General features: G+C 38.7%; 1 protein-coding gene across 1 annotated transcript in view; it reads left to right on the forward strand.

Moving 5' to 3' along the window:
- LAMA2 (laminin subunit alpha 2) overlaps window positions 1-27,538 on the forward strand; it is a 386,413-nt gene that overhangs the window by 238,612 nt on the left and 120,263 nt on the right. The window contains exons 19-27 of the mRNA XM_072855832.1: window positions 4,128-4,339; window positions 8,950-9,056; window positions 13,260-13,440; window positions 16,894-17,030; window positions 19,517-19,753; window positions 23,201-23,344; window positions 25,733-25,912; window positions 26,681-26,869; window positions 27,061-27,200. Of these exons, the coding sequence (XP_072711933.1) occupies window positions 4,128-4,339; window positions 8,950-9,056; window positions 13,260-13,440; window positions 16,894-17,030; window positions 19,517-19,753; window positions 23,201-23,344; window positions 25,733-25,912; window positions 26,681-26,869; window positions 27,061-27,200 (1,527 nt within the window). The remainder of the gene's footprint in view (window positions 1-4,127; window positions 4,340-8,949; window positions 9,057-13,259; window positions 13,441-16,893; window positions 17,031-19,516; window positions 19,754-23,200; window positions 23,345-25,732; window positions 25,913-26,680; window positions 26,870-27,060; window positions 27,201-27,538) is intronic.

Below are 27,538 nucleotides of genomic sequence, written 5' to 3' on the forward strand. Positions count from 1 at the left end.
ATGTGGCCTTTTGCTATTAATAGTGATTGTATAATTGCTAGAAGAGTTTACATGAAATTCTCTTTCATTTTAGCAACTGCAAAGTGACAAGTGATCTGAGTCACATGATTCATTAACTGAACAGTCCTAAATTATCGTGACGTACCAAGTATCATGAAGTGAGCATACGCAGTACTGTACTTATTTGGCCTCCAAAATCGTCCTCTGCTCCCTAGGGAGATAAGATCTTTTATATATATATATATATATACACACACACACACACAGAGATCTGAGTTGTAAAATGTCAAAAAAATTTGCTACTTCTCTCACTTGGACTCTTCAGGAAAATGTTGCCAAAATTGCTCAATGTTCTGAGGGTTCTGGCTCATGACAGCATCAAAATAATTGCAGATATAAACTGTGCTGGGAATTACCACATATCTATACTCGTAGAGAAAGCCCAGCTTCCCCATTTAATCCTCTTCCCCAAGGAATTAGACTTACGTTCTTCTTTTGCTTACTGCCCACTTTCCCAAGGGGTGTGAGGTAGGACAGACACTCTCCTACCTCCATAGAAAGGGTGTATGAGAAGGTAAAAAAGCTGTCCTTTTGGCCCAGCACATTTACAGGATGATGATACGCATTTTCCAACTACACAGTCTTGATATAGACAAGAGCACACAGTGTTAGGGGGAAGAAGCAAAATGGGTGAGAGTCTAGCTTCTCCTGTAGCATTCCTTCATTTATGAATATGGTTCCAGTGACCTTTTCCTCCTAGAAGGAGAGATGAGAGGTCAGTGTAACTTAAGTGGGAGGAGAAGGGTGGGCTGGGTTTTGTCTTCCTTCCCCGCCCCATTCTTCAGGTCTACCACAGAGTGCCACCAGCCCCAGTCCCTTGTGAGTCCCTTGGCTTCAACCTGCTGCTCCTTCTAGGAAATATAATTCTCCCACTAGTGCCAGAAGCGCAAGTCTGTATTGCAGTGCTGATGGGAAAAGGGTCAAACATTCAGATTTGATACAACAAATGTGTTAGGCCGGATTGTATACAGGTTGCAAAGGTAGGCACTCTGACCTTAGAAAATGTAAGATTTATAGTTGGTCATACAACAATAATGTCTGTGTTGTGCATCTGAGTTAAGATTTTTAACTGTGTGTTCACAGGCCATTTCTCCACAGGGCTTTTGCCTGATTTTGTACACAGGTTGAATGCACACGAATTTCAAAGCAACTGTAAAAGTAGTATTTCCAGACTTTAAATTGTTTTGATTTGCAGCCTAAATTAACTCTGTCTCAAGGGGTTTTTTTCCATTAAATATAAAGAAATGTATAAAATAGGCCTGTGTTTGTGTGCTTATATGTGTATATACACAGCACCATACAAGCTGTTATGAAGAAAATTAACTCTATCCCAGCCAGACCCAGTACAGATACATACACATGTATTTATATAGTAGCCCTGTGTTTGGCACCAGTTATGCCAAATAAAAACAAACAATGTCAGTCACAGACACACCTGCATTTGAGGGTAAAGGGGAGCATAGAGGAAGAAAGAAAAAGATGGAAACAATCTTTCTTCACTGGTTTTACTCCTATTTTTGTTTATTTTTTCATCTCAGAGGTGTTCTGTTGTATTTAGCAGTCATTTACTTAGATATGTATTTTAATACAGAAATGTGATTTTTCCATGCCACATACATTTTTTTTTTTTTTTTTTTTTAAATATGAACCTTGCCAAATATGTAATGCTTTGAATCTGAGAAGAGTAGCTGAAGTAGAAATGTCCTTAAGGAAATAAAGATGGAATTAGTGAAAGTGGATTTTTTAATCTTCCCCCGCAACTTTAGGAGAAGTGGGAGAAAAAGTGGAAGAATTTACACGGATATATACACACAGTTTTCTTTTAAGCTTAACTGGTTTACCCCTTCTTTCAGGATCATCTTGAATCTAGATTTGAGATTATGTATGTATATAAGTAGAACATAGCTATGTGATGGTAGTGGGTTTTGCTAATTTTAATTACCAAAGCCTAAACTGATGACAATACAGAAAGTTACCAAGGTCTCCTGCTATTAATAGAAGGAAATTATTAACAGTGCATTTCTCACAAATCCCTGGAGTATTTTTACCAAGTGAACTGCTTGGTAAGTTTATGTGAATGCTATCAGATACAGAACTAACCCCTAAATGAAAGTGAAAGAGGAATACACATTAAATGAAGTCAAATAGATTAGTAGTACCAAAAGATACAGTTTTATGACAAATATGCCAGTAGTAAGTGAGAAAGATCTCAGCAAAGCATGGGTGAACTTCACACATCATCCATTTTAGCTAAAATAAGATAACTGCATAAATTATCCAGTTATGCTTTGGCTTTGATAAAACATGGCTATTAATTGTTACATGTATTAAGAGACATTCCTGGCCTTTGTAACTGAGATGTCATTGCTGAAAAACAGCCAATTTGTTCTGGCAAAAGTAAGCTAAAAATCAGTCTTTTGTGGTTGCTGAGATATCCTCCATCCAAGGAAAAAATATCCATTTCTTTGCAGGGAATACAAGGAGGTACAATACATGGCTACATTTGTGACAGGTTCTGAAAATAAAATGCCTGAATTATTCTAATGACAAGATTTTGATGTACCATTGCTATGAGGAGGTAATTGTGAGAGATGGCTATGCTAAAGGAGTAAAGCACAGTGGTCTAGGTTGTGAAAATTTTACTCGTTCTTGAGTGCTTACATACACCCAAACCACTGGACTATATACATATTATTAATCTGTGGTCTTCATTGTGGGTATTTTTAGAGAATGGAAAAAATCCTACTTTGTGTAATATCTTACTACAAAACACTGTTCACTTAGATCCAACTATAATTTCCTCCCCAGTCTCAGTCATCCATTTTTATAATCTTTGCTAATTATATTGAATAGTACCTAATAAATGTTTAGACAGCTTTGTTTAGGATCCAGCTGGAAGCTTCATGAGATATTCTGGATGCAAGGAAAAGGATGAACTTGATGAGCATAAAGGGACAGGAGTGAAAGCATAGTGGAGCTCTGCATTCCTGTATTAGGATGGTACCCAAAATCCTTGCTCAACCATACCATCCAGTACTATTACAAAGCAGAGAGGGTATCTATGTACATTAGAACTGCATTCAAACCAACTTTAAAATAGTAGGAAACATTAATGTATGCAATGTGTTTTACATACTTTCTGTTTTCTTTACACTAATTGGAGTTCATCTGAGATGCACATGAATAACTTCATTAGCTGGAACTGGGCAATTTTTCTTCTTTTTCTTCGCTATCTGCAAGTTGCTCTTACTGTGAAGTGTGAGCAAATGTAATGGAAAGAGAAAGCAGACCAGAATATAAATAGGACATAGGCTGTGAGATGAGTAGAAATTTGCTTTAAATACACACTCATGTTAGGTCAGATTCACTAACCTGTTTTACATGGTACTCATAGGAAATTGCTGGTGGGCAAGGTGGAAAAGAAGGTGATATTTTTAAACATCTCTGTTAAAATTTGAAAGGTATAGTACACACCAACATAGTTCTTGTGATAATAAGCAATCTTTTTGTTACCTGCCTATACACAGAGATTAGCAATCCATTAATTAAACAAATCTGACCAGGGGGTCAGGCTAGATCAGCGAAAGGCTAAGTCAGGGGAGGATCTTGTTAGGTAAACAAATTTATGTCTGTATTCCTTTCTAAACCAGTTTTTCTAAACTAAACAAGTTTTTAAGGTAGAGGGAAAAAATAATCAAGCTTGCTGGTAAATGAGTACAGAACATCTAGACATGATGTGCTGAAATACAAAGCCTATCTAACATGGACCTGAATTCCTCTAGTGTGCCAATAGACAGATTTCTTATTGTGCTTTGTCTTGTCTTCAGTGCCAGTGACAAGATTTTTCTCCCACTGAAATCTAATTACTAGCAGAACTGGCAGAATTTCAGCTGGTAGTGTATCTACAGCGTTGTTAAAAAGGAGAAGGAGGGAGAGAGAAAAAAGATGCTTAAGAAATACGTGAAAGAAGATCAAATCACTTTTGGTGATTAGTGAGGCAACAAAATTAAATATTTCTAATAAGAGGATTATTTAAGGGTCCTAACTGGTGATGTCTTTTACCTTAGGTGTGCAGAAGGCTATTTTGGACAACCTCTAATACCAGGGGGATCGTGCCAGCCATGCCAGTGTAATGACAACCTTGACTTCTCCATTCCTGGCAGCTGTGACAGCTTGTCTGGTGCTTGCCTGATATGTAAGCCAGGTACAACAGGCCAATATTGTGAGAGGTGTGCTGATGGATATTTTGGCGATGCTCTTGATGCAAGAAACTGTCAACGTAAGTCATGAACTTTTACTGCTCCTGGCAGTATTGATCTGTCCTATATCTGTGTTCCTGAGAGGAAGACTGTGCCTCTGTATGTGTGAGCGGGAGAATGATACGGTGTACTTACGTCTCTAATAATAATAATGTTTTACTTGCATCTGCATCTGGAAAGGGAGACTTCAAAGTAAATAGAAAGAAGAACCTATTAAAAAACTTCCTGCTGTAGTTGAAGCTGTAATGAAGCAGACATGGAAAAAACCTGGGAGAGTGGAGCATTGCATGGATGCAAAAGGTTATACTAAATGTCAGATCTACAAAAATAAATGAAAACGATTCACTAAAACCGCTATAAGCCATCCAGGGAAATCCCATTAACTAGTAAGATCGGTGCTGAAAGGAGTGACATTTGAGTTACTGTAGGGTCCAACTTTGGCAGCACTTGTGACCTCCTTCCCACCTACATGACCTCGGTAAGAGTTGGGAGCTGCGGCCTCTTACAGGGCAAGACTTTCCTGCTTCCTGCAAAGCAGAGTCTAAAATCTCCTGACAAATTTTCTAAGGTGCTCTGAAGGAAGATACCTGGCACTGCAGCAAGCTACCACTTCTCAGCTGAGTGGTGGCATTTTGTTTAAGTATGAGCCCCAGCTCATACTTCCCCATAGTGATTGCAAGAAATTATTGAGAGCAGATGGAAGATTTGGTAGGAGCAGGAGCTTTTGCTTCTATAGGAGGCAGTGGCTCTCTCTGAGCCATTGCTGGCACAATTCAGAATGCAGCTATTAGGCAGAACAAGTGTTTTTAAGTTAAAAACAATCCTCACATAGCCTTCCACCCCATTCTGAGGAATGGAATACAGCAGGTTGTAAACTGTCCTGAAAGAGCAGAGTATTTCATCTCACTGTCACAAGGATTTAATCCTTTTCTTTCATTGGAATAAACTCAAAGCAACTCCATTGAGTACAAAGGTCGTGTATCAGGACAAAATTATGCAAGTAAAAGAGCTGGGCCATTGTTTTATTGCTGTATGTGTAGCAACACAGAGACCACTTCTGCAGTATGCGTTGCAAGCACGAAAGTCTGAGCCACTGGCATCCATTTCCAGGATTTGCTGTTAGTGGCTTGCAGTTTGACAGTGAGAATACTAAGTTCTGTTGGACCACGTAAGACTGCATGGGAGCCAGTGAGATGCAGAACATCACCAGGTTTCTTGGCTAAGGCTAATAAACACGGATATACGTAAAATCATAGATAGCCATGAAGACATATGCCTGTGTAAATGCTTTTTGTACCTACTTTATACAACGCTGGATAAAAGTTGGACAGTTGCATATATTCTCTGCACGAGGTAACAGTTTGTGATGAATGATGTCATATAAGTTAAGGTGTTAAGTGTGTAATGTGATTTAAAAAGAAGTGTATTTCAAAAATCATAGCTTCCAGTAGCTTGTCACCATTCCTGAGGCATCAATAGGACTGTTGCTTTGAACATTTCTACAGTAGTGGCAGCTGCATGGGAAAGAAATGTAGTATGAGGAGAATTCAGAAAACATAGAATTAAAAAAAAAGTATTAAAAATAAATACATATTTAATGTAGAATTACAAGCTTTGCTTTTGTTGTTAGTATCACTGACAAGGAGAGGCCCCTAATGTATTCATAGCCTTGCACTCACAGTTACCTTGTATTCATCTACTCTCTGTCTTTCATGTGGGTTTTCTTTTTTGCATATGATTTTTTATTTCCTTTGCAGACTTCCATGAAGTTTGCCCTGCAGCTACAATATCAGAGGGACTCTGCCTTTACTTTGTTGTTTTCAATTTCGTTCCTTATTAAAAAGCCAAATCCAAGAGTATTGCAAAGCATGAATTTTGCTTTCAAATTATTGTTTGAAATGTTTCTTGCTCTTTCTCAGTACAGTGCTGTTGTCATGTGCATTAACCATATCAAATGACAGTACAACTTTACATCACTATAGCGTCTCTGAATTTCTTGGTGTAGCTGTACAAAATAATAAATCTAAGAACACTGAGCAAATGTCCTAGGCTTATTTGACTTGATTCTAGTAGGTTGTTTTTTGGTGTGAAACAGAACAGTGTGCTGAAGCAAATACCTGGAGGTTGTGCTGATGGTAATAGAGCTAAGTGACATGAGATGAATTAAAGCAAATATTCAAGTGTGCCTATGTGCCAGTGCATAGGTACTACTGTTGGAGGTGAGTAAGTGTGATTATAAATACACACGCATAAATATTTGTACAAATCAAGAGAGAATGAGAAGGGTCTTGACCAGTGTCATTTTGGGAGAAAGTAAGACAAATTTCTCTGACAGGCTGTATTGTATTATGGCAACCATTTGGAGGTTTGGACAATAGCTAATTTTCCCAGTAGAGGTGAATGAATGGGAAGGCTTTAGGTGAGATAAATGCAATTTATCAGATTGAGTAACAGTTTAGTAGATTAATAGCCCTGACTGCATGTTTCTTCTGTATGTACGTACTGCCAGAGCCAAGAAAAACAATCAAAGTCTTGACTTCCAATTCTGCCTTACCCCACTGTATTGCACTCAGTCATCTGTGGCTCAGTTAAGAATACATGGTATGCTGTTTGTGGTAATATATAATATAAATAGGACAAACTCATCTGTTTATAAAATCAGTGTAAATTTTCTTTTTGATTCTTGTAGTGTCATATGCCTGATAAGCAAAGCAATTCAAATAAGACAAGCTTTGTTTTTTGAGGTCTGTATAAAAAGGTTGGTGAAATACTGTTGATTTGCATTGAGAATTGTGGTTTGTTGAGTCTGAGCCTTCACATCATCTTTCACTGCTGACCATTTTAATTAGAAAGATACTCGAAATATATATAGTGATACTCATCACTGTGTACAGTGTGAGAGTAAAAGGAAAAGAGAAGCGATGTTGATTACAGCAAAAGTGTTTTTAAGTGTTTACATTTTAAAAATATATTGCAAAACAGAAAGAGATCAAAACCACTGAAAGTGTTAGCAGACTGATAGGAGAGCCCAACATATTTCTGTTACTTATTCCAGACTATGAGACATCTTTACAGACATTTGAGAAATAAGGCCATGAACAAACTAGCAACCCATAAAGTCACTTTCATTTAAAAGAAGCAACTTCTGCAGAATACCTGAAAAGTGGGGGGGGGAAACAGAAAAGAATCCTTTCCATTTGCAATGTAGCAAGTACAATAAAATAATAAGGAAGCTCCTGTTGTAATAGTCTATATATAGAAAAAATATAACTGCTTTGTCTCAAATGGCACCCTGTGACATGCAACTATGTGACCACCATGTGTTCGCTGTTGGGTCTCTTAAGTGTTTCTTAAAATGAAGCTGTCAGGTTGAGAAAGAGACCAACACATGCAGTCAGGGCACTGCAGGAAGGCAAAAAGTGGATTGGAGCCCTGGTTTACAGAGTACATTGATAATCAATATAGAGATGTGGATTCATTCCCCTCTGGGACAAAAAAAAGACGTGCAGGAACCAGCTCGCTCTGATGGAATTGGTGACTGCATGGTCGTAGTCCCTGTGACACCCGATCACATCCCTCTTCTCTACTGTGAGCGCTAAAGGGATTTTTTCCTAATCTCTGCATGCCAAAAGAATTGTGGTCAAAGAACATCAAGGGTGATAGAAAGCTTCCCCAGAATTTCTCTTCTCCTAAAGCATGAAAATTTAGAAGCCAAAAGCATTGTTGTTTTCCTCAAGAAAGAGTAGTTCCTTTTCATTGCCATTTTAAATCCTCAGCAGAGCATTGTGATGAGTTAGGCTGGCCAGTTAGGTTAAGTTTCCTCTGGGAACTGTGGTGCTGTTGCTGAGACAGAGGTACCGGAGCATCACGGGAGCAGACAATCCTCGATCTCTTTTTCAGCTGTACTCCGGGGTGCTGTCGGTGAGGAGGAGCTCTTGGGGGGCTGAGGAGGTTGCTGCCCACATAGCGAGGCCCCTGGAGGTGGCCGCCTTCTGGGTCCTCAGCCTGCCAACATTTCCGGCCTACTGCATTAACACGGACTGGACCCCAGGGCAGCAGGACCAGCATGTGGAGCAGTAGCACTCCCACCTGCCGTAGCTAAGGCCCGTACACACCATGTGTAAGGGTCTGTACCCGTTTTTTTTCCTCTCAGTGCCGCCCTGCCCACTCCAAGGTTTGGGGCAATGGCCAGGCTGTTCCGAGGGAGCAGCTTCTGAGAGGGAGAGAGCCCTGCCTTCCCCACCATCCCCTCAGTCTGGAAATTTGGCACTAAGTAAAATGTAAAGGCAGTGACTGTTTTAAAACCTTAATTCTCCATCATCACATACTCAGTAATGTGCCCTAAACATCCTCTTTTGACCTGAGAGGTGCATATAAAACAAATTGTTTATGAAGTCGAGGCAAAATTTCTCACCGTAATAATTTGGAGCAAAATTCCACATTAAGATGGGTAGGTTAATGTGTGTTGTCACCGAATGGGAGTAACTCCTTCCTGCTTTACTAAGGCCTGCCTTCCTGGGTTTCTCAGGGTGGCAAAAGCCACGCTGAGAACATTTGTCTATTAAAGATAGATTCAGCAGTATACGTGTTTTAGGAAATACATTGACAGCTCCTTCTTCTTGCTCTGCAGCCTGTCACTGTCACATCAATGGCTCCTTCTCAGAGATCTGTGACCCTCGGACAGGCCAGTGCGAGTGTAAAGCCAACGTGATCGGGCGCCGATGCGATGTCTGCCAGGTGAGTGGCAAGAAATGCGGTTTTCTTTCAGTTTTCTTCCCTGTTTCTCATGACTAAATACAGTTTCGGTTTGGATAGTTTTTCTTTTTTGCTCATTTTTCACTTAAAGAACATATATGGGTTGTTCTTATATACAGCATGGTAAAATGGCTGTTTTTTAAATGTTTTCCAATGGTTTTCTAGAACAAAATGCAGAACATTGCATGCAAATATATTTTAAGCCTCACTGTACGTACAAGTACATTTTTATATATGGTATGTACACTTTGTATTCTGAATGCTTGTTATAATTAAATTAGTTAAAAGTATTGCAGCTCTGGGGGAAATCCCTCTATGAAAACAGTTGTAAAATATCTGATAGCATCTGATTTTCAAAAAAAGCAGGATGCTAGTTTACTTCCGCTGTGAATGTTCTGCTTTTATGTTTTTTCTTAGAGGTTCTTCTTGTATTGGCCAAATAATGTATTCTTTTTTGGTGAAAATGTCTTTTGCCTTCATGTTGTTTTGCTGTTTCATAAATCACTGTAAAAAACAGTGTTTCATGAACTTTCTCAGAGTTTTCTTTAGGCTGCTAAGGAATATGTTATTGCTGGCTGCATGTTTCTCTAGCTCAGCGTGAGGACTTGTGGGTTAGGCCTGTGTCCTCAGAACACCTCCGTGTGTGTGTAATTTAAAGCACATAAATCATTCTGCAGAAATCACAAGGATCATTTTCACCCTGCGTAAACTGCGTAATTTCTGAAGAGGTTTGCTCGCACTCTATTTTCAACAGTATTTAAAGAATCCATTCAAAGAAAAATTGTTGGTATCAATGGAACAGGTTGCATAACGTACACAAAATATCTCAAGCTTGTTGATGCAATATTGGCCGTTGGTTGGAATTAAACTTTGTTTACTACTGTGTTTACTACTATCTTTATTCCTTTACTCTTTTATTTGCTGTAGTTTCATTATCTTCACCTTCTAACAGTGTTTACTTTTCATTCTTAAAGCCCAGCTACTTCTGGGCCCCAGAAAAGCAGTTTTGTATACCCTGTGGCTGCAGTGCTTTAGGATCCGTGTCACTGCAATGTGATATGTCAGGAAGATGTATCTGCAAATCAGGATTCATGGGCAGACGCTGTGAAATCAGCAGACAGGTGCCTAAATTGAAAGAAAATGCACGAAGCAGTCAGCAGATCCGAGTCCCCCCTCGGAGATGGGGCATCAGCAGTGCCAGTGGGTGCCCACGGGGTGCTTACCGGCCTGCTACTCCGGTAATCAGAAACTGTGTGCATTGCATGGGCTGAAATCTTGTATTCGCTTGTGTTTGGAGCTCCCACAGACTTTTTTTTAAATTTATAATATGTGTGCTATAATATACAAAATTATCAAGAAACACACAGGCTCAGAAGACAGGCAGCCTTTTAGGATACTTCCCCATTTCTAGGGCTTCTCAAAGAGCAAATGACAATGTAGGACAGAAGTCAAATAGCAGAATAAGTCCAAAAGCAGCACGGTCAACAGCAGTATGCACAAAACGTGTGGGTGATGTACATGCATCAGTGGAATCAGTGGGATTTTCATGGCCTTTGGCAGGGTACGGCTTCCTCTTCTAACAATTCAAGAACCAAAAGCTTAAGGAGTTTGTGAGAAGGATCAGCCCCAGAGGCAAAGTGTTAAGATCTAATATTGAAATATCAAGCATAACTGGTGTTAAAAGTTCTCATTAGTGAATATGGCCAGTCATCTGAGCCATTTTTAACAGGGCGAAGTGCCCATTATTTTAATGTAATGCCCAAAATGACATAAGTATTCATTGTTTATGACATACAACGATACAACAAAGCAACTTACTTCCTAAAATGAAGTAATTATGATGCAACTGCTTCTAACAGAGCAGTGTTTTAGGAATGTTGGGGTTTTTTGCCTGCAACTCAAAACCTCCACACTTCTCACACCCGGTTTCAAAAATACCTGGCAGTGTTTTTCCTCCTCAGGCAGACTCCGGGCCCCATGCCATGTTTGCTCATATGGATTCCTTTGGAGAACATGAGCTTTTACCCATTTAACATATATTATGTAACTGTTCCCCACACAAACACTCGACATACACTGATACAGGGACAAAATATAACAACATATTCAGAAAATTCCTCGTATTTCCTCATTGTTATCCGGGATCTTATCTCTTGTTCAGTAAATGTGATTCTTAGAATTTCTGTGTGTAAACAAGCTTTGCAGAGGGCTTAACTTGGGGGTTCATCTTGGGGGTTTGCATGACTGATCAAAATGTCTTTGACTGTGCAGAGCTCATCACAGAATACAACCCAGCATGCTAGTGATCTTTTCTTCCTTCACGCAGTGTGGAGTGCTAGTGTATTAGACTTTTTCTGGCTTTCACCCTTATAAACAGAATTTATTAGATCCTATCGAACCTTCTATTGAGAACTGAGTTGCATGCTGTGCATTGGTTACTTCGCTGCATTAATCTGAATGTCTGTCCTGAGATTTTTGCATATTCACATTTCTGTGTGTTTCTTCCTGTGGAAAAGAAATCTCTAGAGATAGTCTGTATATTTAATTGAACCTTGGAGTTTAATTATATGAGTTTGAGTATTTCTTTCTCTCTGATACACCATGTTTTGTCATGCAGAAGTATATAATTGGCAAAACATTTCAATATAGAATTTGGAAATGAAAATCAGTGTAATTCTTTATTACATGTATAACCAAGCATTTCCTTAGGTTCATATGATTCTTCAGGCCAAATTCTGACCATAGGTGTGGTCCTGTGTTCTGATACTTATCAGCAGATTCTCTATGGGAATGTGGAACTTCAATATTAACTTCAGAGATCAGATTTCAGGACTTTTACATGAAAGCAGGCTTTCATGTAAAAGTCTCTGGGAATTCACCTACACAAGAGGTTAGGGGTTCCACTGTGGAATAAATCCATGCAAAATATAAGTCAGTGCAGCTCCAATAACTTGAAAAACCTGTACTGATGTATACTAGGTAAAAATCTAACACCATATGCCTGGATCACACAGTAGTACATTGTAAAAGTAAATATTTTCCACTTTGTTCCATTTATATTCATTAGCAGTGATCTTTTTAATATCTCATTTTTAACATTTTGCTTTCCTAGTGAAGTCTCTGATAGATTTTTACTATTAAATGTTGTAATATCAATTTCAAGTGAAGTTAGTAATATGATTTGGATTTCAATATTCTCTGAAAATCATCATACCTGAAAAAAGGTAGAAAAGTATTCCCATTTTAAGTCACTCTAGCTCAAGACTGAGTTCAGAATCTGAATATCAAGTATGGTTTGCTCCTAGGAGCCTCTGTTAGCTGGTGCAGTGAAACCCATATGGTCTGTTCGTTAAAAGCTTCAGACAGTATACAAATAAGCATGTGTCTTCCCTTCTTTACAAGTATACGTTTTGCACTCCGCTAGTGGAGTTAAGGAGGAAATTTATTACTATAGCTGATAACATCTATTCTGGTTCTGTAGGAACTTTTCAGTACTCAATGCAAAATAAAACGAAGAATGAAAATAGAAGAGAAACAGAGGCTCATTGATTACTTCTATATTAGTCTTAGACTTAACCCCAAGACAGATTTTTATCTTAAAAATAGATAATTCCCATTATTTGCTTGTAATGTACACAAATACGTTATACCTATGTTCTTGTAAAGTTATTCCTAAGTATCATTCAAAAGAAATGCCCTTGAGTTACAGAATATGATATACAGACATTGCCCCTGGTCAGAGGAGATAAAATCTGGTTGTTCAGAGACTTTCCAGTTGAATCAATCTCCATTCATAGCTAAGGATTTGAATTCACTCTCTTAGCAACAAACTCTGCCTAAAATAATCTTACAACCCAGACACAGGATATGTATATGGCACTGACATACATTCCATTTCTTGTGGGAATTGTACTTATGGAAACACAACCTCATAGGAAATGCGTTACATTGCAGAATATTTATTATAGCATCAGGTAACGTTCTGAAATCTTTATTCTTTTTCAGCTGTGTAGGGTATTTAGTGCCCTTGTCCCAGTGTTTTACTGCTACAATTCAATCTGTTAAGGGTAGTATTTCAGTGATGAAGAGGAAAGAACCACCCTGATCTCCCTACACTCTCAGCTTTTCCTCTTTTCTCCTGGTAATCATTCCATGTACTAACTGCTCTTCCTCCCTCTGTGGCAGCCTGAAACATTTGGCTTACAGTCTTCAAGAGGATGTATTCCCTGCAACTGCAACTCTTTTGGTTCCAAGTCCTTTGACTGTGATGGAGATGGACAGTGTTATTGCCAGCCTGGAGTGACAGGAAAGAAGTGTGACCGCTGTGCTCATGGATTTTACAACTTTGAAGAAGGAGGCTGTACTCGTATGTAAACTCTTTGCAGCCAGTTGCAGATTTATTTATTTATTTGTTTGTTTGTTTATTTATTACAAAGATTCTAGTTTGGCTGGTTTTGGGTTGTCTAACAAATTTGCCTGACAGGTAGGTATTTTCATAGACAGCCCTGTAAATCGGTCAATTGGCAAGGATGGTGACTGGCAAGAACAAAAGACTCAAGCAGTTCCTGCTATTTTAAGGTCACTTTATGGCTAATCTGCCACATTTGGAAGGAACAGGAATGTCCTTTTCTCCAAGTACTTTCTGCCAAAAAAGTTTCTATGGAGTTCCTATAATTTAGTTATGGTAGGAGTATCATAGAAGGCCTATTAAGGTGCTTGCCAAATCACATCAGCTTGAAGGGATGTGAATGGAAAAAAAAAAATCCCTTTGCTTCTAGTTTTATCCCAAACCTTTTCACTGTCTTTACATGGTTGATCCTCTTTTATTAAATTTCTGTACTGTAATATTTAGAATCTCGCTTACTTGTATACTTTTTGTGTACAACAAGATCTTCAGATAAAATTCTCTAGTATGTCCCTTGTGTAAACACATGAAAAGTATGCTTCTGCAGATGCTGAAACTCTAGCATCAGACATAAATATATCCAGCTACTTCTTTACATTTATGTTTGTCCTTTTGGACATTAGGCCAAACACTGAAATGAATGCTTCCTGTCCTTAAACAGTACAGACTGCTACATTGAAAAGAACCTAATTGATAGGTCTCTTCACAGGGAAATATCCATCTTTGCTAATAGAACTGTATTTTTTAAAGTCTCATAGACTCATTTAGGTGTGATTACAGGAGACATAGACAGTTGTCTAGTGTGGCTGGCTGCTGGGACGCCAGAATGGCGATGGCTCTGCAGCATTCTTTGCTGATGGCAGAGCGCTATAAAGCCAAGGGTATTGCTGCTATTATTCTTCAGGCCGAAGCTGTATTCTTTCCAGAAGCAGAAATCACCATGCCCGGTATCCTATTCCTCCTCTTTTCCCATCCGGAACGGCAACAGAAGCAGCAAGCCTAGCTCTCTACCTTTTTTTACTCCCTTTTTTAAATGGAAGGAGCATTGAGGCCTCAAGACCCACATCTGTGCAGCAAAATTCAATTTCACCTGTGCTGTTGATAAGCCTTGAGCCAGGCTGGATTATAGATCATATTTGAAAACATTACTCTATGGTATTGTCTCCCATGGGAAGGAAATGTTTACCAGCTTGAAAAGTGCAAACACGTTGGCATCTTGGAAAAGGGGAAGATTGGTTCACAGGCTCACTGATGAGAGAGCTTGAAATAAAATGCAAATGATAACTGCAGTCCTAGAGCCCTTAGCACATATACGGAGGGAAAAAAAATACTGTAGTATATCTTCATGATTACTCTCTTATTCTAACATTTCACAGTTTAAAAGCACATCACTATTGTGAAATACTGCAAAATGTTGTTCATTTCATACAGTTGGGGAAGGAAAATGAGAGGGCAATTAACAAGATTTCACATTAGAATTTTAACTGCTCTCTTGGCAAACTTGAAATGACAGAGTTTAAGGAACAGTGATGCAATGGGAAAACAGTGTAAATCCAAACAATATTTTAAATAGAAATGTATCTGCCTCTGGTCATCAAATATTTTAAATAACCGCAACAGCTAAAGATGTTCAGAAAATTCAGATTTTTAAAAGTTCCAAAGTTAATACAACAGATGGAGAGGAATTCTGTTTTCAAAGTGCTGTTTTTTCCCCACTTATTTTTAGTAGGCTTTTTATGTATTCCTTCAAATGACAAAAAAAAGGAATTAAATTATGAATCACAGAGCAAATCAGAAATTTAATAAAAGTATATCAAATCGTGCTAGGAAGAAAGTGCACAAAAATGAATTCCATAGTGACAGTTAAGTATCGAATAAAATATTGGACCTCTTTTATCTAGCATTTATCCAAAAGGAATATAATTTGATTTTTTTCTTGTGCAATAAAAAACCATAAAGCCTAAAAAAAAACCCCTAAAGCATCATCAGTTAGCGTTGACATTCTAACAGCAAAGATACAAAAGAGCAGCAAAGATACAAAAGAGATTTCTATTTCACTATTTCTTGCGACAAATGTGTTGTATTTTTCCCATATTCTTTTTAATAATGATAAAAGTAAAAATGCAAAAAATATTGGTGTATCACTTTCTTCCCCTCCATGCCTTTTGGACCAATATTGTGTAAGAACTGGAAGCCCATAGAAGAGACATCATATCCAAAAGCCTCAGTCTCCCAAGGAGAGATGCATTCTGAAACATCTTCAAGCCACAGTGTGTCAAAAGATTTTATGTAGCATGCAAGACATCTTGTTCCTGGTGTGACGGAGGCAAAACTTACCATCTTCTTTGCATCAGTTACCTTATTTTGACAGCATCGATGGGAAAAATAAAGGTCACTTCTTATTTGAACTATAGATATGAGTTCTATCTTTGCACACCTCTTACTTCAATTCAGAGTAAAACTAGAAAGTATTTCATCCAGTAAAGGCAATGAACATAAATACAGTCCTCAGCAATGAATGTTATGTTACGCTGCCCTGTAAACACCCCAAGGAACAGATTATCACTCAGAGAGTCGTAGTTTGCTTATGATGCTTTTGCTCTGACCTCAGGGGTAATGTTGACAGTGGGTATGAAAATAGCCATGTACCAGTTCTGCTCCTCCAAGCGATTAGGTGTCTTGTGCCCCATAACTACTTATCACTTACGTAACTTGAATCTGCATTTCCACCAATGAGTTGTTCACTTAATAATGCTTTAAGAGCAAAGATCACTTTTGGAACCACTTCCAAAACCAAAGTATTTTTAATTGAATAAAATCTGCAAAGAATCCCAGTTTCTTGTGAAGAAGCACATTGTTGATATCCTCCTGAGACAGAATACATGTAGTCTGAAAAAAGGGAGTAGAATGGGAAAAAGAAATGGAAACACCTTTTCTGCCCTTTAAGAAAAGTCTGCTTACAGCAGCAGAAGTTTCAGGAGGCTGGCTCAGATTGGTGGAAGAGGTTAAATACGCTGCAGGTTCCCTGCTTAGAGGGCTCAGAGGCAGTCAAGTGGCTTCTTGCACAAGACAATGTGGGCCCAGAAACTGTACAGCGATACTCCTGCAGCTATGGCACGTGAGTGCACCAGCTCAGAAGTCTCTGCACTTCTACAGTCGGCACCTTTATTTTTCCCATTCTGTTCTCATTGCAGTTACTTCAACCTCAGTTAACCTGTGTTGCACTGCTCTTGATTTGGGTTTCTCTGGGTTTACCATACCTTTTCTGCCCCACTGTGTCTGCAGATAACTGAGAGTTCACTGTACGGTAAAGGCTTTGGTGGAATGATCCTAACCCTGTTAGGATCTGCTCTCCAGGTGTCACATAAAGGGGTAACCTTTCCTCTGCTTTATTTTTTTCTGTCTCCCATGAAGCCTGTGAGTGTTCACGTTTTGGTAATAACTGCGATCCCATCACTGGCCGCTGTATCTGCCCTCCTAATACTGTTGGAGAGATGTGTGACAAATGTGCACCAAATTACTGGGGTCATGACATTGTCAGTGGCTGCAAGGTGAGTGGATCCCTATTTTCTCTGTGTGCGTTACCTCTTTCCCATGGGGTAAATACAGTAATTTGTAGCTGGAACACAATTTTAGGTTTATAAATCATGCTTTGTCTCTGCATTGCGAGTTTTGGTGTCAGACTGTGATGTAAATGTTGGCGATCTGTTACTGAGCACTGTAGATCCTCTGTCTCAGGTGTGCAGCCTGTAACACCGAACACGCTGTTTATACTGCTGTCATGCTGAGTCAAGTGTCCTGCTTGAGCCTGGCTTCTTTTATTATAGCTGTGCTTAACATGATTGAGGAGATCACCACGTTGTTGTACAATGTATATAGATGTATAATTACAGGTAACTGACAGTGCCTTTGCAGAACAAATTTACTTTGGCCCTAATTGTGATACCACTGGGATTTGTACTCGAAGTTTACTTCAGAAGGGCTTCAACTTGTGCGTAAAAAACAGTGAAGAGAGAAGAAAAGAAACAGCCACTTTAGCTGTAAAATGCACTTTCTTCTTATGTTCTTAAAAGGGAAATAAACCTTCTCATTAGCCTTTAAATCCTTCTTATTCCAGTGTTTGACACGCTTAAAAAAAAATTCTGAAGGGGAGGGAAGGAGGGAGAAGAAACAGGGAAACAATGATAGTATGTCAAAGAGGCCATGAAAGCTGTTGTTAATGTCCTACTCTTGAGTTAAGGGGAGCAGTATTCAGTTAAGGTCGAAAACTGGTGACAGTGAATATTGTGCAAAGTTCAAATGCCTTCTCCTCTTTGCCATTCTCATTGATGATGAGGGATTTATAGTACTGCTGCAATTACTCCAAAAAATGATGTCTTGTCTGAACATGGTCATACACCATTAATGCTCTTTCTTAAAAAGCTGTTTGTCATGTAGCTCAGGCTGCAAACTAATTATCAAGAAAGATTTCTTTTTTGTATGTATGGAAAACTCCTCTTGTGAAACCTCTGCTGTGCTGCTGTGATATAGACCCTTGGCTTCTGAAACCAGCCTAATGAGGTTGAAGACCTCTGTTTGAGCTCTGGAGTATATTCTCTGATTGTCTTTTATGTGAGCGCATTAGTGTGGCAGTTCCATGGCACCATCTAAATTAATAATGATCTATCAGCCCACATTTCTTTCAGTATGTTGCAGCTAATTTCTGCAAAGTGAGATGTGAATCTCCGCTCGCACTCTTTGTAGAAGATTTCCAGGGCTGTCGTAACTCAGGGGGATAGAGAGCATTGCATAAAACTGCTTGCTCGCAAAACAAACATAACATCTGATTGTAATTTAGGTTTTGATATTGCACACCAAGCCATTTCAATGTATGGTGAACAATTTGCTTTCTAAGCTTCATGTTCGAATGTATCTTGGAGAATAAGGCTTTTGCTGTCAGCAGGTTTTATTTCTTAAGTTAGGTAGTAGTCTAGCAGTCTAACATTTAACCAGTAGTTAAATAGTTTCTCTGGCATTCAGTAAAGATTGAATTTGAATGTTTCCTGTATATAATCACCTTCTTTATAAATGGTCTTTTCAGATCAGAAGAAAGGTGCTTTAGGTATTCATGTAATAAACAGTTTCGCTTAGAAACTGAATCCATGTTTTCCTCCTCTCTCTTTCAGCTTTGTGTCCTTAATTTTAGCAAGTCTGTCCATGTCAGTTACTGTGGTAACCTGTACTACTGGCACTGAGTTTGCTTCTGCAAGCTGAACTTCTCCAAATGAGATTCTGGTCGTGCCAGTGATCACAGCAAATGTCCTGTGCTAACTTTGCAGTATGGTCACAGTAAAAGCACTGGGGGCTTCTTCTGTTCTTTGGAAGCCTGCAGCTTTCCCTGCTACTTACTTCTGTACACAATATCTAGACCCCCTGGCAAATCATCTGTTTCTATCCTTACCTGCCTGCGCAAGTCTCATTCTGTGAGCAAGTTTACTTCCCAGTACACCACATGACTAAATCTCTATCCCTTACCGTGTAAATTACTGTCATCTAAGAGTCCTGTTTGTACAAAGAAGATAGATACCTGTCTGATGGATGAGTAATAAACATTGAACTAGATTCCACTGGGACCACTGCCCCTGAGCAATTCCAGTTTTAGCAAAGTGATCTGAACATGCCTGGCAGAGGATTTACATAGAAAGCACTTTTTAGAGAGCACTTAGAGTTTTTTAGTTAATTTTGTCCTCAGAGTATCCCAGTGTCTTGACCCTTTTGGATTTACTTGATTTCACTGCCTAACTTATCAGTGATAAGTAATATCTGTTCAAAAAGAAAACAGTGTTGTAAATGTATTCAATGTAATTGCTTGAGCCTTGTTGAATAAAGATAAATGCCTAGCCTTATAATTCAGATACGTTACCTTTAGACAGTGGAAATTCACTGCTGTACTTTATTTATAGATATTTGAAAGAGGTGAGTTGCTTTTTTGTTGGGTTGGTTTTGTTTTTTTTCCGAAGCACAATTGCAATTTTCTCCTTGTTTCTCTCCTTTTTAGCCCTGTGACTGCAGCCTCATTGGAGCCCTGAGTTCTCAGTGTGACTTAAATACAGGCTGTTGCTTCTGCCGCCCTGAATTCTCTGGGGACAAATGCACTGAGTGCAGGTTGGGTCACTGGAATTATCCACAATGTGTTGCTTGTCAGTGCTTCCTGGCAGGGACGGAGCCACAGAGCTGTGATACAGAGTTGGGGAAGTGCTCATGCATTGATCATAGTGGCCAATGCAGCTGCAAGGTAGGACAATGAAGGTTGTAAGCTGATCTTATAGCTGCTGAGAAGTTTATTCCAAAATTCATTGACATTTGTACTTGCCTGTTCCAACAATATATGTAAACAAATCTAGTTGGTTTTTATAGTGTATTTGCTAACTGCTGTGGGAGGAGTCTACCATAAAGAAAGGCTCAAGTGCTTATCAGTCGCTTTTTCACACACTAACACTTGCCAGGATAGCATCCTCTTAGGCTCTCTTCTCACTTTGTATTTCTTCCTGTTCTTACAGAATTGTTGCCAATTTAATGCCATTCAATACAATTCCTGTTCAGATACTTGGCAAATTAGAAGCAAACACATCAGTAATAACATTGTGCCACAGTGCTAGTTCTGCATTGACTTAGAGGGAGTCAATATTGATAATTTTATGAGTAGAATTCTCTGCAGTAGTATCTGTTCTTCTGAGTAGACTGCATCCAATTCAGGATCACTAAAGCAAAGACTTTTGGCATCATGACCCACAGCATTCTTATTTGGAATTGTTCTTGGAAGAACAGCACACTTAGGTGATTTGAAAATTGGCTGGATTGCTGGGCTTGAAGGGAAATAATTGGTGGTTTGACATGCAGTTGGTAGCCAGCAAGCAGAGTACCCTAGAGCCAGTACCTTCATCAGGTGACACAGATGACAGAATTCACCATCAGGAGATTTGAGAATATTGCTGATTTGGAGGAGGTAGAGGTTGACATGCTGAACAGTAGAACTACAATCTAGAGGGTCCTTGAAAAGCTTCGTGTTTGGGAAAATAGAAAGATCATGAATTTGAGTGGAATAACCTCAAGAATCAGTACAGTTTGGGAGGAAAAAGGCTGAGTGGTAATCCTGCTGAAAAGCACATCTGGGCTTTGGGGAATGGTAAACTGAATATAAGCCAACCATGTACTCTCATTGTAAATAAGGCAAACTGCCTGCTGAGCTGGATGCATTGATCATACTGGCCAATGCAGCTCAAGGTAGAACACCATGAAGAGTGTGACCAGCAGAGGAAAGTCTTTATCCCCCTCTACTCAGCACTGGTAAGATTGCACTTGGAAATGGTGTCCAGTTTTAGGACCTGACTCAAGAGTGTTGTTGAGAAACTGGAGAGGATCCAGAGAAGGGCTACAAAGAGACTTGGAGCAGGTGATCTGTAAGGATATACTGAGAGAGCTGGACTCTTTCAGTCTGCAAAAAATAGAGGCTAAGAGAAAATGCAGTTGCAGCCTACAGCCACTTCAAAGAGTAGTTGATGGAGTCAAGTCCTTTCTGATAGTAGCAAAAGATGTGACAAGGGATGACAGTTGCAAATGGCAGCTTGGGAATTTTGGGTTGGACATTAGAAAGAAAAATCACTGGGGGGTTATGCAGCACTGGAACAGATTATCCAGAAAGGTTGTGAAATCCCCATTCTCGGAGGTTTTCAAGAACTGGCTAGAAAGGGGCATGGGTAACCTGATCTAGTATTGGTGATAGTCCCACTTCAGGGAGGAGGTTTTTAAAAGTGACCTCTAGAGATTCCTTCTGTGATTTTGATTCATTCTTTTTCAGGGACTGTATTGACACAAAGAGCTAGCAAAATGGGAAGATGAATTTAAATGATTGAATAGCCAGGTAATTCTTTTGTTAAATGGGCACCAGTCACTTCATTCTGAGTTTAAAGGATAGACTCAATGGAGGAACTGTAGAACAAATTACATGGAAGGGACCTATGGAGGTCATCTAGTCCAGCACCTTGTTTGAAAGACATTCCTGAGGCAGTATTTCCAAGGATGGGGATTTCACACCCTCTTTGTGCAAACTGTTTGACCACCCTGCTGTTTTTCTGGTGTATTTGAACGGAAGACATTATGTTCTATTTCACAAATACTGATTCATTTGATGGTGACCATAAGAAAACTGAAGTGAGTTGATCACATGAGTAAAACTCAGCCTAATAATCAGTGGTGTTTGTCCTATGTCATCCTCTGAAATGGAAAAATAGAAGTATCTCAGTTCTTTCAGCCTCTCCTGATACATGATGTGCTCCAACCCCTCTAACCATCTTGGTGCCCCGTATGATTAGGTCCAGTATGTCAATGTCTTTCTTGCAGCTCTTGGAAGCACTAAATAGAAAGAATGGGGGTTTATGGCATTTTTTAATAGAAATGTTTCTTTGTTGATTCTTTTAAGGCTAATGTAGTTACTGCTATGTTTCTGTGACTGCAAATTAACAGTATATATTTAGCTGATGATTAATGATAAGAAATGGCAATTGACATTAAACAAAATGCAAAGCAAGTAAAATTCACAATTTATGACAGGAAATGAACAAATAATACTGAATTAAGTCAGCAGATTTTTTTTCCCCAGAATTTAAGTCTAAATTTGAATTTAAATCTAGGATTGGTTAACCTTTTGTGTAACTTTTTTGCAAGAGTTATATATTGAAGAAGCTAGATTTTTATAAAGTGGTAATCATTCCCATTTAAACTGCTGTTATAGCTGCAGAAATGAGCTTTCAAAGGCTTGGGAGCCCCTTTGTCAGCCCTGACAAAAAGCAGCAAAGTCTAAGCTAAATACAGTGTAGGCACATTTGCTGATAGAGTTACATGTGTGGAAATGAGGGTTAAAAATGGTAAATCCTCAGGGATGATGTTGGTTTCCTGTATAAGCTTTGGAAAGTGGAATTTGTTTTTTAGATTGGCTTCTTCACATTAGTCTCAAGAGAAAAAAAAGGCGGGGAGGAAAAGCCAACCAATGCTTTCTTATTGGTGATTTTTTTTACATACCTTGGTCTCAGCATGAAAATGGTTTTAAAAGGCTATGCATAAATGATTGTGTATCTGGCCCTATCTAGTATAGCTTTTTCTTTGGACTAATTGAAAAATGAAAATAAAAGCATTGACATTAGAACAGTGAAACATTTCAGTCTTGTTAATACTGTTCAATGATGTGGAAAGCAATCATGAAGAGGGGAAAGCTTTTCTCTACAATATTTCCATTAAAATATGTTTCTCAACAAGAACATTTAGTACTGTACCTTAAACATTCTAACTTGTCAAAGCTAATTCCTATTAAACAAAAGGTTTGATTAACCCTGGCAATTTCAGAAGGACATATTTTTTCTTATCTTATCAATCAGTTATTGAACATGTCATGCCCAAAGTGCCATTTGATTTTTCTGTGCTTACAACTATCAGTATGAAGCCAGCATCCATTGCTCAGAGCTACTCAGTGGATACCAATGCAAATGCCTCAATTACATTAATTGTATATGTTTGCATACACACATGAGAAGAAGCTGGGAAGTTCCTTGAATATTTCCTTGCACTTAATATTATTTCACTCTGCACCCTGTTATTATCATTACTGTATGATTTTCTTTTTCTTATTACTACCTCAAAATAAAGCTTGCCCCCCCCTTTTTTTTTTTAAATATTCTCTCTCTTCCAGGTTAATGTGGAAGGTGTCCACTGTGACAGGTGCAAGTCTGGTACATTTGGTCTCTCTGCCAGAAACCCACTTGGCTGCAGCAGTTGCTATTGCTTTGGCCTGACTACACAGTGCCGTGAGGCAAGGGGGCTGATTCGCATGCGGGTGAGTAGGAAACTGCTGAGCCATGTAATGCGATAATGTTGTTTCCTGCTGGCATCTTTTAGTCAGGCACTGAGAGGTAGCCAGAAAATGGCCAAACATTTAAGCAATTGTTTTCCTCTTTATACTTTGAGAAGTGGAGAAAGCGGTATGTTCCATTAGACAATCCGTGTCAAGGCATTAAAAGTAAATAAGTAGATAAGAAAACCAGTGATAGGATAGCTGACATCAAGCCAAAGTAAAGCTATTAAAACCCAGGGAAGGGCAGGCTATTTGTGTGGGGAAATTATGCAGCCCAGTGCATTGTAACATAATCTCTGGTATATGATACACAGTTTACCCAGGTGTATTCAAGGGTCACAGACGCTTGTTGTCCAGCATAGATTTCCCATGGTTCAATTAATCCATTTATTTTCAATGTTTTGGGTTTTTTTAAAATTTAAAAGAAAGAGCTTATTAAAGCTCTATTTAAATCCAAGAATGGGAGGGTATAATCCATCAGAGGAAACAAAGAGCTCTCCACCTTTCTGTGGAAGAGGGCCTTGAGACCTGTGCTGGACTGACAAATAAGGCTGGATGTCTCCATGTGTCTGTACAACAAGTGCAAAACACATATTGAGACCACTGCTGTCTCGCACTGCTGTTCCAGCTCCTCAGTTACATTCTGGAGGAGCTATTTCTAATAGAAAATGACTAGTTCACTCCCCATGTATGGTCAGTCATATCTCTGCTAGAAAGCATCTCAACCATAGAGGGAATGTCTGCCTAATGCAAATCAGCCAAAGCCCCTGACTTGCCGTGCACAAGCATCAATTGGATAAGGATACTTTAGGCTGAAATCAAGGTGTCATCTCTTACTAAGGACTTCATATCTCTTGGTTAAAGTAATATGAATAGCACCCATTCTCCCCTTCATTGTTCAATCCAATAGCACCTCTTTCCCTTCACAGTGGATGATGTGATTTATCATGATCTGATCCAGTTATTCTCATTATTTCAGTTTTGCCCATCATATGCTGGTAGGCTGGAAATGAAAGGCTGTAAAAGGCTGACAAGTTATAAAATTTAATCAAGTTCCATGACAGCAACAGTTCTGGAAAATTGTGCTTTGACCTTTGTGGCAGCACAAAGCAGAAACATAGTTTAAATCTCCTGATCATGTTGTGTCTTTTGATTAATTTCCTTTCCTATTTATGGTCATATCTAAACAAGTGTATGTCCACGTCATCTAGTTTTTGGTACTTGGATCTATTTCAGAATTGATTCAGAGTTGTAAACTGAGTAAGACTGGGTTCTGCCAGCTGCTAGTGACTATTTCAGATACTCTCAAGTGCTTGAAATGGCATTAGACATGTTTAAACAAGCAAATCCTGTCTTACATGACAATAAGGCAAGGCTGATCTGAAATGTGTTGACCACTTTCTTGATGTCTAAAGTAGTAAACAGTAAAATACAGTTGTGATAGGAACTCAGGAAATCTCACTTAGGACTGGCAATGTTAGGAATGCTTCCATGTCTGGTCAGTCCATAGATGCTGCTGTAAATGGAAATACCAAGATGCTTAAAGTACAGTATAGGGCTTGGTTGATTCCTCATTACGTGATCCCTATCTCATGAACAGCGTGTTGATGGGATGACTGTTGGAGATATAACTCTGCATTTGTTTTCTTTGTTTTCCTTACTCTTTGGGAAAAAGCAATTTTAATACCAGCCCTTTGCATTTGTTCACACACTTCCTGTGATACTTTTCATCTGCACAGAATTACTAAGACTCTTATTACATTTTTTGATCAAAATAATGATTTCTGTATAATGCCATTGAGACTCTTTCAACAAGTCTAAGAAAATTACAAGTATCTAAGTGGCGTCCTTATATTTTTCATTAAATCTGAATTTAGAGTTACAGAAACCCTGAGCCCTCGCTCTCTGCATATTGCCCGGAGAACACTTAGTTTGATTATTGCGTAAAAGTTCCAAGGGATCAGGCACTGTGTTCCACAGCCCCAGTGATGTATAATAAGCGCTGGTGAGAAGTATGCTTCTTCGTAAGGTACATTTCTCACAATCCAAACAGAAGAGGCCTGAGACTGAAATAGCAGTATGAAAATTGCTTCAATAAAATTCTTGGGATCACTTGCTGATGAAACTTATTTAACCACTGCTAGTACGTTCTTTGTTAACATGAGGACAAGGTGCAAAAGGCTTGAGGGGGAAGTCATTGTTATCACTGTTTATACCTGAAGGAGTAGTAAAACCGTGTTGTGACAAATTGCTCAGGATGTGAAATGAAATTACCTAGAAATAATTTTTAAAGAGTTAGAATTTAAAGACTAACACTTAATGGGGAAAAATACACTTGATTTTCTTCTTGAATTTTTTGAACATGTGTAGGTGACCTTGAAGCCAGAGCAAATGATTCTACCACTGGTGGATGAAAAGCTTCAGCGCAGCACTCTTTTAGGGATTGCGTTCCAGCCTCCTGAAATAGTGGCAAATATAGAAGAGGTGATGCAGGATCTTCGGTCAGAACCTGTTTACTGGAGACTTCCAGAGCAGTTTGAGGGACGAAAGGTAAACATAAAATTCCACTGAATATTGACATGGATTTATATTTTTTTTAATCTTATATTTGTATTTTGCAATGCCTTTTTTCCCTTCCAATAAGCATGTCATCACACAGTGAAAGGTACTTCAAAAGAAACTAGATGCCATTCCATTATTAAAAATTATTTGCTCTGTTATAATGGAAATTCGTAAGTCTGTAACATAAACACTATTTTAAAATATATATTTACAGACAGTAACGTGTAATATTTTTCCACAAGATAGATTCTCTCATTAAAATGTTATTTGAAAAATTAAGCTGCATTAATATAACTGTCTTGTAACTTTTTGTTTCTCTCAATTTAAAAAAAAAAAAGCCTGATCTTTGTAAGTTACACAGGAGAAAATGGTTGAAATAATGCTCCTTTTGGATATTGTTACGCACCTCTGTGACGATTTATTTTGCACTTCTGATATTACTTGGTTTGGCTTGGTAAAGTTTAGATGTTTCTTTCTCTAAACACAAACTTTGGGGAGCACCAAGGCACCTGTAAAGAAATAGATAACATTTTGTTTTTAGCGTAGTACAATAACAAATTGCTGGTGGGTATTTTTGAACACAGCCCTTGTCCCCTGATAGTTCCACAAGCATGTATTGCTATTTTCTACTACACGCACATTCATCAGACTGTGCACAGGTGCATAGTGTATCTAGCTCCTACATATGCCCAGGAATTTATTTTTAGCTAACTGAAAATGAGATTTCTTTTTGTACTTTGTGTTTTGCTTTGTTAGCTGACCGCTTATGGAGGGAAACTGAAATATGCAATCTACTTTGAAGCACGAGAAGAGACAGGTTTTACTACTTACTACCCGCAAGTCATCATAAGAGGTGGGCCTTCCACCCACACAAGAATTCTTGTCCGGCATATGGCTGCCCCTCTGATTGGGCAGCTGACAAGGCATGAGATAGAGATGACAGAGGTAACATTCCCATCTGCTTTTTTCCCCAGAACTTAAGCACCTGGTTCTTTGTAATACTGTTAATAATCCGGTTTTGTATTACTGTCTTTCAGCATGAATGGGAATATTACGGTGATGACCAAAGAGTCAGAAACACTGTGCCCTGGGGATATTATCATGATGACCCAGGTGTCAACAGGACGGTGTCCCAGGCAGATTTCACATGGAAGCATTATGGAGATGAATCAAGACCAAGTAGAGCTGTATCCCGGGAAGACTTCCTGAATGTGTTGTATGATGTTCATTACATTCTTATTAAGGCTACTCATGGCAATATCATGAGGCAGAGCAGGTAAGTATTTCATACAGTGGTCTGAAATAGTGTAGTAGTCACAGATAACCTGATAGAGCTTCCCAGCAGAATTTTTATTCATAACATAAGCTATAAGCAGTTGCTGAGAAGAACAGAAGGAGTTAGCATTCAGCACAGCAGAAGATGCAGGAGAGGGAAATTTTATTCACTAGAAAATTTAATCACAATAGGCAAAAGAAATCCTTATTTTCAGGATTCTAGAACAGAAAACACGTGTAAGCACACACATCCTGAAACAAACCCAAAGTATTTTTTGAATAAATGTCTACTTTATGAAAACATGATGCTGTAATTAAATATAAATGTTAGAATATGAA

This window comes from Ciconia boyciana, chromosome 3, assembly GCF_034638445.1.
Source record: "Ciconia boyciana chromosome 3, ASM3463844v1, whole genome shotgun sequence".
NCBI classification, from domain to species: Eukaryota; Metazoa; Chordata; class Aves; order Ciconiiformes; family Ciconiidae; genus Ciconia; species Ciconia boyciana.